Source organism: Hylobates moloch, unplaced genomic scaffold (assembly GCF_009828535.3).
Source record: "Hylobates moloch isolate HMO894 unplaced genomic scaffold, HMol_V3 SCAFFOLD_19, whole genome shotgun sequence".
Classification (NCBI taxonomy): Eukaryota; Metazoa; Chordata; class Mammalia; order Primates; family Hylobatidae; genus Hylobates; species Hylobates moloch.
Window position 1 is genome coordinate 586,309 of NW_026652294.1, and position 15,063 is coordinate 601,371.

Genomic DNA, 15,063 nt, shown 5'->3' on the forward strand with positions numbered 1-15,063 from the left:
GTGTCTGTTGGCTGCATAAATATCTTCTTCTGATAAGTGTCTATTCATGTCCTTTGCCCACTTTTTGATGGGGTTGATTTTTTCTTGTAAATTTGTTTAAGTTCTTTGTAGATTCTGGATATTAGCCCTTTGTCAGATGGGTAGATTGTAAAAATTTTCTGCCATTCTGTAGGCTGCCTGTTCACTCTGATGGTAGTTTCTTTTGCTGTGCAGAAGCTCTTTATTTTAGTTAGATCCCATTTGTCAATTTTGGCTTTTGCTGCCATTGCTTTTCATGTTTTTGTCATGAAGTCCTTGCCCTTGCCCATGTCTATGTCCTGAATGGTATTGCCTAGGTTTTCTTCTAGGGTTTTTATGGTTTTAGGTCTAATATTTAAGTTTTTAATCCATCTTGAATTAATTTTTTTATAAGGTATAAGAAAGGGATCCAGTTTCAGCTTTCTACATATGGCTAGCCCATTTTCCCAGCACCATTTATTAAATAAGGAATCCTTTCCCCATTTCTTGCTTTTTTCAGGTTTGTCAAAGATCAGATGGCTGTAGATGTGTGGTATTACTTCTGAGGGCTCTGTTCTGTTCCATTGGTCTATATCTCTGTTTTGGTACCAGTACCATGCTGTTTTGGTTATTGTAGCCTTGTAGTGTAGTTTGAAGTCAGGTAGCGTGATACCTCCAGCTTTGTTCTTTTGGCTTAGGATTGTCTTGGCAATGCAGCTCTTTTTTGGTTCCGTATGAACTTTAAAGTAGTTTTCTATTGATTGGAATAGTTTCAGAAGGAATGGTGCCCGCTCCTCTTTGTACCTCTGATAGAATTCGGCTGTGAATCCATCTGGTCCTGGACTTTGTTTGGTAGGCTATTAACTATTGCCTCAATTTCAGAACCTGTTATTGGTCTATTCAGGGATTCAACTTCTTCCTGGTTTAGTCTTGGGAGGGTGCATGTGTCCAAGAATTTATCCATTTCTTCTAGATTTTCTAGTTTATTTGTGTAGAGGTGTTTATACTATTCTCTGGTGGTAGTTTGCATTTCTGTGGAATCAGTGGTGATATCCTCTTTATCATTTTTTATTGCATCTATTTGATTCTTCTCTCTTTTCTTCTTTATTAGTCTTGCTAGAGGTCTATCAATTCTGTTGATCTTTTCAAAAAACCAGCTCCTGGATTCATTGATTTTTTGAAAGGTTTTTTTGTGTCTCTATCTCCTTCAGTTCTGCTCTGATCTTAGTTATTTCTTGCCTTCTGCTAGCTTTTGAATGTGTTTGCTCTTGCTTCTCTAGTTCTTTTAATTGTGATGTTAGGGTGTCAATTTTAGATCTTTCTTGCTTTCTCTTGTGGGCATTTAGTGCTATAAATTTCCATCTAGACACTGATTTAAATGTGTCCCAGAGCTTCTGGTATGTTGTGTCTTTGTTCTCATTGGTTTCAAAGAACATCTTTATTTCTGCCTTCATTTCGTTATGTACCCAGTAGTCACTCAGGAGCAGGTTTTTCAGTTTCCATGTAGTTGAGCAGGTTTGAGTGAGTTTCTTAATCCTGAGTTCTAATTTGATTGCACTGTGGTCTGAGACATGGTTTGTTATCATTTCTGTTCTTCTACATTTGCTGAGGAGTGCTTTACTTCCAACTATGTGGTCAATTTTGGAATAAGTGTGACATGGTGCTGAAAAGAATGTATATTCTGTTGATTTGGCGTGGAGAGTTCTGTAGATGTCTATTAGGTCTGCTTGGTGTAGAGCTGAGTTCAGTTCCTGGATATCTTTGTTAATTTTCTGTCTCGTTGATCTGTCTAATGTTGACAGTGGGGTGTTAAAGCCTCCCATTATTATTTTGTGGGAGTCTAAGTCTCTTTCTAGGTCTCTAAGTATTGGCTTTATGAATCTGGGTGCTCCTGTATTGGCTGCATATATATTTAGGATAGTCAGCTCTTCTTGTTGAATTGTTCCCTTTACCATTATGTAATAGCCTTGTCTCTTTTGATCTTTATTGGTTGAAAGTCTGTTTTATCAGAGACTAGGATTGCAACCTCTGCTTTTTTTTGTTTTCTATTTGCTTCATAGATCTTCCTCCATCCCTTTATTTTGAGCCTATGTGTGTCGCTGCACATGAGATAGGTCTCCTGAAAACAGCACACTGATGGGTCTTGACTCTTTATCCAATTTGCCAGTCTGTGTCTTTTAATTGGAGCATTTAGCCCATATACATTTAAGGTTAATATTGCTATGTGTTAATTTGATCCTGTCATTATGATGTTAGCTGCTTATTTTGCTCGTTAGTTAATGCAGTTTCTTCCTAGCATCAATGGTCTTTAGAATTTGGGATGTTTTTGCAGTGGCCATGCCGTTGTCCTTTCCATGTTTAGTGCTTCCTTCAGGAGCTCTTTTAGGGCAGGCCTGGTGGTGACAAAATCGCTCAGCATTTGTTTGTCTGTAAAGGATTTTATGTCTCCTTCACTTGTGAAGCTTAGTTTGGCTGGATATGAAATTCTGGGTTGAAAATTCTTTTCTTTAAGAATGTTGAATATTGGCCCCCACTCTCTTCTGGCTTGTAGAGTTTCTGTGGAGAGATCAGCTGTCAGTCTGATGGGCTTCCCTTTGTGGGTAACCCGACCTTTCTCTCTGGCTGACCTCAACATTTTTTCCTTCATTTTAACTTTGGTGAATCTGAAAATTATGTGTCTTGGAGTTGCTCTTCTCGAAGCGTATCTTTGCAGCATTCTCTGTATTTCCTGAATTTGAATGTTGGCCTGCCTTGCTAGGTTGGGGAAGTTTTCCTGGATAATATCCTGCAGAGTGTTTTCCAACTTGGTTCCATTCTCCCCATCACTTTCAGGTACACCAATCAGACGTAGATTTGGTCTTTTCACATAATCCCATATTTCTTGGATGCTTTGTTTGTTTCTTTTTACTCTTTTTTCTCTAAACTTCTCTTCTCGCTTCATTTCATTCATTTGATCTTCAATCCCTGATACCCTTTCTTCCACTTGATCAAATCAGCTACTGAAGCTTGTGCATGTGTCATGTAGTTCTCGTGCCATGATTTTCAGCTCCATCAGGTCATTTAAGGACATCTCTATACTGTTTATTCTAGTTAGCCATTTGCCTAATCTTTTTTCATGGTTTTTGGCTTCTTTGCAATGGGTTCAACTATCCTCCTTTAGCTCGGAGAAGTTCATTATTACTGATCGTCTGAAGCCTTCTTCTGTCAACTCGTCAGTCATTCTCCGTCCAGCTTTGCTCCATTGCTGTACAGGAGCTGCTTTCCTTTGCAGGAGAAGAGGCACTCTGATTTTCAGAATTTTCAGCTTTTCCCTGCCCCTAGAGGTGGAGTCTACAGAGGCAGGCAGGCCTCCTTGAACTGAGGTGGGTTCTACCCAGTTCGAGCTTCCAGGCCACTTTGTTTACCTACTCAAGCCTCAGCAATGGTGGGTGCCCCTCCCCCAGCCTGGCTGCTGCCTTACACTTTGATCTCAGACTGCTGTGCTAGCAGTGAGCAAGGCTCCGTGGGCATGGGACCCTCCAAGCCAGGCACAGGATATAGTCTCCTGGTGTGCTGTTTGCTAAGGCCATTGGAAAAGTGCAGTATTAGGGTGGGAGTGTCCCGATTTCCCAGGTACCATCTGTCATGGCTTCCCTTTGCCAGGAAAGGGAATTCCCTGACCCCTTGCAATTCCTGGGTGAGGCAATGCCCCACCCTGCTCCGTGGGCTGCACCCACTGTCTGACAAGCCCCTGTGAGATGAACCCGGTGCCTCAGTTGGAAATGCAGAAATCACCCATCTTCTGCATTGCTCATGCTAGGAGCTGCGGACTGGAGCTGTTCCTATTTGGCCATCTTGGAACCTCCATTTTCAACATTCTTAAAGAAAAGAATTTTCAACCCAGAATTTCATATCCAGCCAAACAAAGGTGCATAAGTGAAGGAGAAATAAAATCCTTTACAGACCAGCAAATGCTAAGGGATTCTGTCACCACCAGGCCTGCCTTACAAGAGCTCCTGAGGAAGCACTAAATATGCAAAGGGAAAACTGGTACCAGCAACTGCAAAAACATACCAAAATGTAAAGACCACCAACATGACGAAGATACTGCACCAACAGGCAAAATAATCAGCTAGCATCATAATGACAGGGATCAAATTCACACATAACAATATTAACCTTATGTTCTCACTCATAGGTGGGAATTGAACAATGAGAACACATGGTCACAGGAAGGGGAACATCACACAACAGGGCCTGTTGTTGGGGAGGGGAGGCGGGAGGGATAGCATTAGGAGATATACTTAATGTTAAATGACAAGTTAATGGGTGCAGCACACCAACATGGCACACGTATACATATGTAACAGACCTGCACGTTGTACACATGTACCCTAAAACTTAAAGTATAATAAAAAAATTAACCTTAAATGTAAATGGGCTAAATGCCCAATTAAAAGACACAGACTGGTAAATTGGATAGTCAAGATGCATCAGCATGCTGTATTCAGGAGGCCCATCTGATGTGCAAAGACACACATAGGCTCAAAATAAAGGGATGGAAGAATATTTACCAAGCAAATGGAAACCAAAAGAAAGCAGGGTTTGCAATCCTAGTCTCTGATAAAACACACTTTAAACCAACAAACATCAAAAAAGAAAAGATGGGCATTAAATAATGGTAAAGGGATCAATACCACAAGAAGAGCTAACTACCCTAAATATATATGCACCCAAGACAGGGGCACCCAGATTCATAAAGCAAGTTCTTAGACACCTAGAAAGAGACTTAGACTCCCACACAATGATAGTGGGAGACTTTAACACCCCACTCTCAATATTAGGCAGATCAACAATACAGAAATGAAACAAGGATATTCAGAACTTGAACTCAGCTCTGGACCAAGTGGACCTAATAGACATCTACAGAGCTCCCCACCCCAAATCAACAGAATATACATTCTTCTGAGCACCACATAGCACTCACTTATTCTAAAATTGACTACATAATTGGAAGTAAAACACTCCTCAGCAAATGTAAATGAATGGAAATCATAACAGTCTCTTAGACCCCAGAGCAATCAAATTAGAACTCAGGATTAAGAAACTCACTCAAAAATGCACAACTACATGGAAACTGAAAATCCTGCTCCTGAGTGATTACTGGGTAAATAACAAAATCAAGGCGAAATAAAGATTTTTTTAAAACCAATCAAAACAAAGACACAATGTACCACAATCTCTGGGACACAGCTAAAGCAATGTTTAGAAGGAAATGTATAGCACTAAATGCCCACAAGAGAAAGCGAGAAAGATCTAAAATAGACACCCTAACATCAAAATTAAAAGAACTAGAGAAACAAGAGCAAATAAATTCAAAAGCTAGCAGAAGACAAACTAAGATCAGAGCAGAGCTAAAGGAGATAGAGATACAAAAAAACCCTTCAAAAAATCAGTAAGTTTAGGAGCTGTTTTTTAAAAAATTAGATAGACCGCTAGCCAGACTAATAAAGAATCAAATAGACACAACAAAGAAGAATCAAATAGACACAACAAAAAATGATAGAGGGGTATCACCACTGATCCCACAGAAGTGCAAACTACCATCAGAGAATACTATAAACACCTCTATGCAAATAAACTAGGAAATTCATAAGAAATGGATAAATTCCTGGACACATACATCTTCCCAAGACTAAATCAGGAAGAGGTCAAATCTCTGAATAGACCAATAATAAATTCTGAAATTGAGGCAGTAATTAACAGTCTATCAACAACAACAAAAAAAGCCCAGGACCAGACCGATTCACAGCCAATTTCTACCAGAGGTACAAAAACGAGCTGGTACCATTCCTTCTGAAACTATTCCAAACAATGCAAAAAGAGGGACTCCTCCCTAACTCATTTTATGAGGACAGCATCATCCTGATACAAAACCCTGGCAGAGATACAACAAAAAAAGAAAATTTGGGGCCAATATCCCTAATGAACATCAATGTGAAAACCCTCAATAAAATACTGGCAAACCAAACCTAGGCACATCAAAAATCTTATCGACCACAATCAAGTCAACTTCATTCCTGGGATGCAAGGCTGGTTCAACATATGCAAATCAATAAACGTAATCCATCACATAAAAAGAACCAATGACAAAAACCACATGATTATCTCAATAGATGCAGAACAGGCCTTTGATAAAATTCAACACCACTTCATGCTAAAAACTCTCAATTAACTAAGTACTGATGGAACATATCTCAAAATAGTAAGTTATTTATGACAAACCCACAGCTAATATTATACCGAATGGGCAAAAACTAGAAGGATTCCCTTTGAAAACTGGCAAAAGACAAGGATGCCCTCTCTCACCACTACTATTCAACATAGTATTGGAAGTTCGGGCCAGGACAATCAGGCAAGAGAAAGAAATAAAGGGTATTCAAACAGGAAGAGAGGAAGTTAAATTGTCTCTGTTTGTAGATGACATGATTCTATATTTAGAAAACCCCATCGTCTCAGCCCCAAAACTCCTTAAGCTGATAAGCAACTTCAGTAAAGTCTCAGGATACAAAATCCATGTGCAAAAATCACAAGCATTCCTATACACCAAAAATAGACAAATAGAGAGCCAAATCATGAGTGAACTCCCATTCACAATTGCTACCAAGAGAATAAAATACCTAGGAATACAACCTACAAGAGATGTGAAGGACTTCTTCAAGGAGAACTACAAACCACTGCTCAAGGAAATAAGAGAGGACACAAACAAATGGAAGAACATTCCATGCTCATGGATAGGAAGAATCAGTATTGTGAAAACGGCAATACTGCCCAAAGTAATTTACAGATTCAATGCTATTCCAATCAAGCTACCATTGACTTTCTTTACAGAATTAGAAAAATCCACTTTAAATTTCATATGTAACCAAAACACAGCCCGTATAGCCAAGACAATTCTAAGCAAAAATAACAAAGCTGGAGGCATCACGCTACCCAACTTCAAACTGTACTACAAGGTTATAGTAACCAAAATAACATGGTACTGGTACCAAGACAAATATATAGACCAATGGAACAGAACAGAGGCCTCAGAAATAACACCACACATCTACAACCATCTGATCGTTGACAAACCTGACAAAAACTAGCAATGGGGAAAGGATTCCCTATTTAATAAATGGTGTTGGGAAAACTGGCTAGCCATGTGCAGAAAACTGAAAGTGGACCCCTTCCTTACATCTTATACAAAAAATTGACTCAGTTCTGAAGGAGGTCGGGGTCAAGATGGATTAAAGACTTAAACGTAAGACCTAAGACCATAGAAACCTTAGAAGAAAACCTAGGCAATATCATTCAGGACATAGGCATGGGCAAAGACTTCATAACTAAAACACCAAAAGCAATGGTAACAAAAGCCGGAAAGCGGATGCGAGGCGCCCGCGTTTTCTTGGGGCCCGGGAAGGAAGGGGAGAGGGTGTGAGGTGCCTGCCTTCTCGGGGCTTGGGAGGGAAGGTGAGCAGGTTTAAGGCGCCTGCCTTCCTTGGGGCCTGGGAGGGAAGAAGAGAGGGTGCGAGGTGCCTGCCATTCTCAGGGCCTGGGAGGGAAGGGGAGCGGGTGTGAGGTTCCTGCCCTTTGCGAGGCTGTGGAGCCTGCTGTGTCTCCTTTCCCGCCCACTCTCCGACCTGCAGGCCCACAGCGCTCAGGGTAATAGGGTCCCCAGCCCCGGAATCAACTCCCTGGGTCTCGGAATGCAACCCACACAAACCTGGACCCTGTCTCTCGCTGGCAGGGAGTCGCCTTCGCATGCAGACATGGAAAAGTCGCCTCCACCCGCAGCTCCTCCTGTGGACATAGGTCGCCTCCCCCACGCCCCTCCCGGAGCCCCCCAGACCCTCCGTGGCGCTCCTGGTCCCGCCCCCACTGCCCGCACTCACAAAGAGCCTCAGCTTCTCCTCGGGGGGCGACTTCCTCAGCCAGCCGCTGTAAAGCACGTGGCCACTGCTCATGCTTCCGCCGGCGGGGCCACTTCAGGGCCACGAAGACAAAGGCGCAAATGCCGGGTCAGGTGGGCACAGCTCCCGGAAGGGTGAGGGGGACGGCAGGGAAATGGGGGCCACAGCTCACAGTGAAGGTGGGGGAGACAGGGCCAGAGGGCGTTGCTGGAAGTGGGGTGTGAGGGACAGCTTGCAATTCCCTGGGACTGCGGGGTAGAAAGTGCAGTTATAGGGGAGGTCGGGGTCAGAGGTGAAGCTCATGGGGAGGGCGGGACCCGGGCGCGGGGGCTCACAGGCGAGGGCGGGGTTCAGGGTCCAGCTGGGCTTTGAGTTCCGGTTCAGGCTTCCACCTGTGGTTCCGGTTCCAGTTTGAAGTGGAGTTTAAGATTAAAGTTTAGATGAGGCCTCTGGTTCAGGGTTTGCGTTGGGGATTGGGGTGGGGATTTGCACCCTGGGTCAGCCTGGGTGCATCTCATCGGGACCACCGGGGCGGGGGACATGGGCTGGGTGGCTCCTTGGGAGAGGGGGGACAGGGAGCACAGCTGGTGGGGAGGACAAGGCCATATGTGTTCTGCCCCTATTACTCCTCACTCACTCCGTTCCAGCCCCACTGGCTTTTTCTGGCTCCTCAAACATGTCAAGCACTCCCTGCCTCGGGGCCTTTGCAGTGTCTGTTGCCCTCAGGTGGAATGCTCTTCCCACAGATCTCTCTCTGACTCTCTCTCTCACTTGCTCTGCTCTAATGTCTCTTTTTCAGTGAGGCCTTTCCTGATCACCCTACAGAAAAGCACCCAGCAATATTCTCTATTCCTTTTCCTTGCCTTGTCTTGGTAGCACTTGCTCCTTGCTGACATATAGAAAGAATATGTGTTTATGCAATGGTGAATGTGATGACCACAGATTTTTCCCCAGCCCTGTTCTAGGCAGAGACCGAGAAGTGGGTCATTCCTGTCCTCTATTCCAATTCTCTCCTTCTATAATAGCTTATTTTTCTTTTTTAATGTTCTAATGTTAAGCAATTTCAGTTGATTTTTTCATAAGCTGGAAGGTCCATGAAATCTGTTTCTATGGCCATTATTTTCTCAAACATCGCAGGGTCTTTTTTCAGTGTTTTCCCATATATAATGATATTCCTAGGAATGTCTCCTTGGCCTTCCTATCTAAATTCACCCAATGTGGTGTTCTTCATATTTCAAGTGAATTCAATACTGCCTTCATAATTGTTGGCACATTTAAACTTTTATTGTCCCTGGTAGGTAGGTGCTCATCTTATTGGTTAAATGAATGATTTCGGCAATTTCACTTTTTAAATTATTTTTATTTTGAGACAGGGTCTCAGTCTGTTGCCCAGGCTGGAGTGCAGTGACGTGATCTCAGCTCACTGCAGCCTCGACATCCCAGGCTCAGGCAATCTTCCCACCTCAGCCTCCCAAGTAGTTGGGATTACAGACATGTGCCACAGCACTCCACTAATTTTTTTCTATTTTTGTAGAGACAGGATCTTGTTATGTTGCCCAGGCTAGTCTGTAACTCATACACTCAAGTAATCAGCCCATCTGGGTCTCCCAATGTGCTGGGATTACAGGCATCAGCCACAATGCCCAGCCTAAAATGTCTTTTTGACAGAGTGATTTTGAAGATTAAGCAGGCTAGTGGGCCAAGCACGTAGTACAACATTTGAAGCCCAAAGGCAGGGAGTGTGAGCCCCAGGTGGCGGTGGCGAGGACAAAAGGAGAAGCAGGAGGCAATGGGGAAGAGACACATGAGACTGGAACTCAGGGCTCTTCAGGGAGAGAAGCTTCCAGGTCCTGGAGAAGGGGCGAGACCCATGCGAGTACCCTGGACGCTCAAAAGGAAGGGCCAGGTTTCCCTGATACAGTGGGCTCCGTGGCCTCCTCTCCTCCTTTTCACCTCAGGAGGGAGGGAAAGAGGGGAAGAGAAGGTCCTGCAGAGGAGGCAGGATGGCCTGTTGAGGGGGGCCTTGGGCGCTTTTTCCCAAGGGCTGCCTCCTGCAGCTGCCCCAGGGGCTTCCTTGAACAAGGACTCCCTGCTCTCCTGCTGAGAGCCAGAGTGGGTCCTCTGTCCCTCACCATGAAGTTCAATGAGTCTTGGAGAGTCCGCATGAGGTGAAGGGGCTTCAGCCCAACCGCTGGTCCCTGCTGCACTCACTCTTCAAGAAGGACCACCAGCTGCCTGATGGTGAGCGTGGAGCAGGTCTGAGTGGGCCAGACTAGGGCCCAGAAACACACCAAAATTGAAACACAAAGAAATCCAAAACATGAACAGACCAATAACAAATAATGAGATCAAAGCTGTAATAAAATGTCTCCCAGTAAAGAAAAGCCCAATATTCTATGGCTTCACTACTGAATTCTAACAAACATTTAAAGAACTAACACCAATCCGGCTGAAACTATTCCACAAAATAGAGATGGGGAATACTTCCAAACTCATTCTATAACACCAGAATTACCTTTATACCAAAACCAAAGACACTTTAAAAAAAGAAAACTACAATATCTCCAATTAATATTGATGCAAAAATCCTCAACAAAATGCTAGCAAACCTTTAAGCCATACATTAAAAATATCATTCTTCGTGATCATGTGTGATTTATCACAAGGATGCAAGAATGGTTGCAAATCAATCCATGTGATACATCACATCAACAAAATGAAGGAAAAGATTATATAGTCATTTAAATTAAGGCATTTAAAAAACGCATTTGATAAAATTCAACATCCCATCATGATTAAAAACCCTCAAAAACCTGAGTAGAGAAAGAACATTATTAACATAATAAAAGCCATATATGACATACCCACAGCTAGCATCATACTGACAGGGGAAACACTGAAATCCCCTTCTCTAAGATCTGCAACATGACCAGGATGCCCACTTTCACTACCGTTATTCTCCATAGTACTGGAAGTCCTAGCAAGAGCAATCAGAGGAGAGAGAAATAAAGGGCATCTAAAGGGAAGAAGACAAATTATCCTTGTTTGCAGATGATGTAATCTTATATTTTTAAAAAACCTGAAGACTCCACAAAAACTACTAGAACTGATAAATTCAGTAGAGTTTCGGGATACAAATCAATATATAAAAATCAGTAGCATTTCTTTTTTTTTTTTTTTGAGACAGAGCGAGACTCTGTCACCCAGGCTGGAGTGCAGTGGCACAATCTTGGCTCACTGCAAGCTCCGCCTCCTGGGTTCACACCATTCTCCTGCCTCAGCCTCCTGAGGAGCTGGGGCTACAGGGGCCCACCATCACGCCTGGCTAATTTTTTTTGTATTTTTAGTAGAGACGGAGTTTCACCGTGTTAGCCAGTATGGTCTCGATCTCCTGACCTCATGATCTGCCCGCCTTGGCTTCCCAAAGTGCTGGGATTACAGGCATGAGCCACCGCGTCTGGCAGGAATCAGTAGCATTTCTATATGCCAAGAGTGAACAATCTGAAAAAGAATTTAAAAAGAAATACCATTTATAATAGCCACAAATAGAACTAAATACATAGAAATCAACTAAAGAAGTAAAGGATTTCTACAACAAAAACTATAACATAATCATAAAATAAATTGAAGACACAAAAATTGAAAGATATTCCATGTTCATGGATTGGAAGTGTTAGTATGTTAAAATGTCTATATTACCAAAAACAATTCACAGATTAAATGCAGGAATCACATTAACTGACTTCAAATTATATTACAAAGCTATAGTAACTGTAGCAGCCTGGTACTGGCATAAAAATAGACACATAAACCAATGGAATTGAACAGATAACCCAGAAAAAAATTTTATACATTTTCACTGAACTCATTTTCAACAAATCTGCCAAGAACTTAAATTAGGGTAAAGACAATCTCTTCAACAAATTGTACTTGGAAAACTGGATATCTACATGCAAAAGAATGAAACTATAACCCCAACTCTTGCCATGTACAAAAGTCAAATCAAAATGGATTAAACACTTAAATCTAAGACCTCAAATTAAAAAACTACTACAAGAAAACACTGGGGAAAGTCTCTCCAGGTCTTGGCAAAAATGTCTTGAGTAATACCCCACAAGCACAGGCAACCAAAGCAAATATGGACAAATGAAGTTACATCAAGTTAAAAATCTTCCTCATGTCAAAGGAAATGATCAATAAAGTGAGGAGACAACCCACAGAATAGGAGAACATATTTGCAAACTATTCACCTGACAAAGGATTAATAACTAGAACAGATAAGCAGCTCAAATTACTGTATAGGAAAAAAATCTAGTAATCTGATTTTTAAAATGAGCAAAATATTTCAATAAACATTTCTTAAAAGAAGACATATGAGTTGCAAGCAGGTATATGATCAGAGACATGCAGATCAAAACTACAATGAGATATCATCTTATCCCAGTTAAAATGAATTTTGTCCAAAAGTCAGGCAACAGCAAATGCTAGTGAGAATGTGGAGAAATGGGAAGCCTGGTACACTGTTGGTGGAAATGTAAATTAGTACAACCACTATGGAAAACAGCTTGGAGATTCCTCACAAAACTAAACTAGAGCTTCCGTATAATCCAGCAATTTCACTGCTAAGTATATACTCACAAGAAAGGAACTCAGTATATTGAAGAGATGTTTATATTCCTATGTTTGTTGCAGCATTGTTGAAAATAGCCAAGATTTGGAAGCAACGTAAGTGTCAATCAACAGATGAATGGATAAAGAAAATGTAGTATGTATACACAGTGGAGCCAGAAAAAAAGAATGAGATTCTGTCATTTGTAACAACATGGATGAGGGTCATTATGTTAAATGAAACAAGCCAGGCACAGAAAGACAAACTTTACATGTTCTCACTTATTTATGGGCGCTAAGGATCCCATTGAGTTGAACTCAACAGAGATAGAGAGTAGAAGGATGGTTACCAGAGGCTGAGAAGCATAGTAGGGGGGGCAGTTTGGTAGGGGCATGGAGGGAAGTGAGGATGGCTAATGGATACAAAAAATAGTTTAAAAGAATGAATAAGCAGTAGAGGTACTATATGATTGCACAACAGGGTATTTGTGCTGATAGCACAACAGTAGTATATGTACTGATAGCACAGTTTGTACTGATAGCACAACAGTAGTATTTGTACTGACAGCACAGTTTGTACTGATAGCACAACAGTAGTACTTGATACCACAACACTGCAATTGTCAATAATTGACAATTATTATAATCAATAATAATTTAGTCATACCTTTTAAAATAACTGAAATCATATAATTCAATTTTTGGAATGCAAAGAATAAATGCTTGAGGAGATGGATACCCCATTTACCATGCTGTGATTGTTACTCTTTGCATGCCTGTATCAAAGTATCTTATGTACCCCATTTATACACACAACTACTGTATACCCATAAAAAATAAAAATAAATGCAATATAATAATCAGGTATGGTTTTGCTGGGGTATATATTACATTGTTGTATTTTGCCCAGTCTATAGGATTAGGGGGAATAGCTGTGGTAAATTCCCACAGAGGCAGTTGCAAAACTCCCTACACTTCTCTCTCCCATTTGCACTTTAGTTTGTTAAAATCTGCTAAAGCTGTTTCTAATTCACTACCTTGTAGCATTCTTTGGCATTGTTTTGGAGGACTAGTAAATCAATTAGCTGATATTGGTTTGAAAACCCTGAATCATAGATCTTAAGCCAATTATTTGGAATTCTTTGGCAAACCTAAGGTGTCTTGAGTCAGGTCAGGAAATCCAAACATCAGAGCACTTCATTCTGACTTGGTGTAAGGTGTATATCTAATGTTTCAACCCACTCTTCCTGTGGGTTTTGTTTTAAAAGAAATGACTACTATTTTGTCTTCTCCTGTAGCTATTTCTGGACCCTTTGTGGTTTAAGAAGGAATGCGGGGAGGAGAAAGAGAAAAAAAATGAAATCATCTAGGCAAGGAAGTTTAGAAAGCAGAGGTTTAGGAGAAGAAAAAGAAGAGAGTTTCTGGCAGCTTCCTGATTTTAGAAGCTGATTTTGCTACTTTTCTTTAATTCTCAGGTAGTTTCAACTATTTTGTTGTTACCTTTCTGGAAAGAAGTTTATCATTTCTACTTTTGGATGTTTTTAGGTGCCAGCTAAAATACAACCTTCATTTATTTTCCTTGATGCAGAAACCTAACTTCTCTAATTTAGCATACGAGAAGACCAATTTGGGAATATTTGAAGTTCTTCACTTTGGGAACCTTAGATGTTGGTCATCCTTAGTAAAATCCTCCCTTTACACAAATGTTTGCAAGAAGAGGTGCTATAATTATCACACATAAAACCAGCTGGGGTGCCCAAAGGGGGACACTCTCCTTGCCTGTCCTCGTTTTTAGAGATTTTTTTTCTCATTTTTCTTTAAAAGGAGTAGTTGAACTGTGGCTTGTCATTTGGCTAGAGGATCAGAGTGTGCCAATTGTGGGTGAGACTCATGGTGTTTATCACTGAGTCATTTCTGTCCTCTTGTATCTCCCAGTTTCTCTGTCTTGGCATTTAACACCTCCAGGGAAATGCAAGTCAAAACAATACCAGACATTACCTTACCCTAACTAGAATGGCCATAATCGAAATGACAAAAGAGAACAAGTGTTGACAAGGATGTGGAATAAAGTGAACTCTTATAAACTGTTGGTTTGAATACAAATTAATACAGCCACTATGAAAAACCAGTATGGAAGTTCCTCAACCTAAAAATGGAACTACTGTATGTTCCAGCAATTCCACAACTGGGCATATAGCCAAAAGAAATAAAATCAGTATGTTAAAGAGATAGCTACACTCCCGTGTTTATTACAGCACTATTGACAATGGCCAAGATATGGAATCAATCACAGTGCCCATCAAAGAATAAATGGATAAGACAACATGGTATGTAAACACAATGAAATGCTATTTGGCCACAAATCAGTGAGTTTTATAACTTCATCTGATCCTTTGTTACACGTCAATATGTTTTTCTTTCAGATTGAAGAATTATTTTCAGCATTTCCTGTAAAACACATCTGGTACTGAAAAATTCTCTCAGCTTTTGTTTGTCTGGGAAAGTATTTATCTTTTGTATGTGAAGA

General features: G+C 41.2%; 1 protein-coding gene across 1 annotated transcript in view; it reads right to left on the bottom strand.

Moving 5' to 3' along the window:
- GAB4 (GRB2 associated binding protein family member 4) overlaps nucleotides 1–10,892 on the bottom strand; it is a 51,292-nt gene extending 40,400 nt beyond the window's left edge. Inside the window, 2 exon segments of the mRNA XM_058431854.1 lie at nucleotides 7,911–8,095; nucleotides 10,793–10,892. Coding sequence (XP_058287837.1) covers nucleotides 7,911–8,095; nucleotides 10,793–10,892 — 285 coding nt within the window.
- Nucleotides 10,893–15,063: the final 4,171 nt, after the last annotated feature.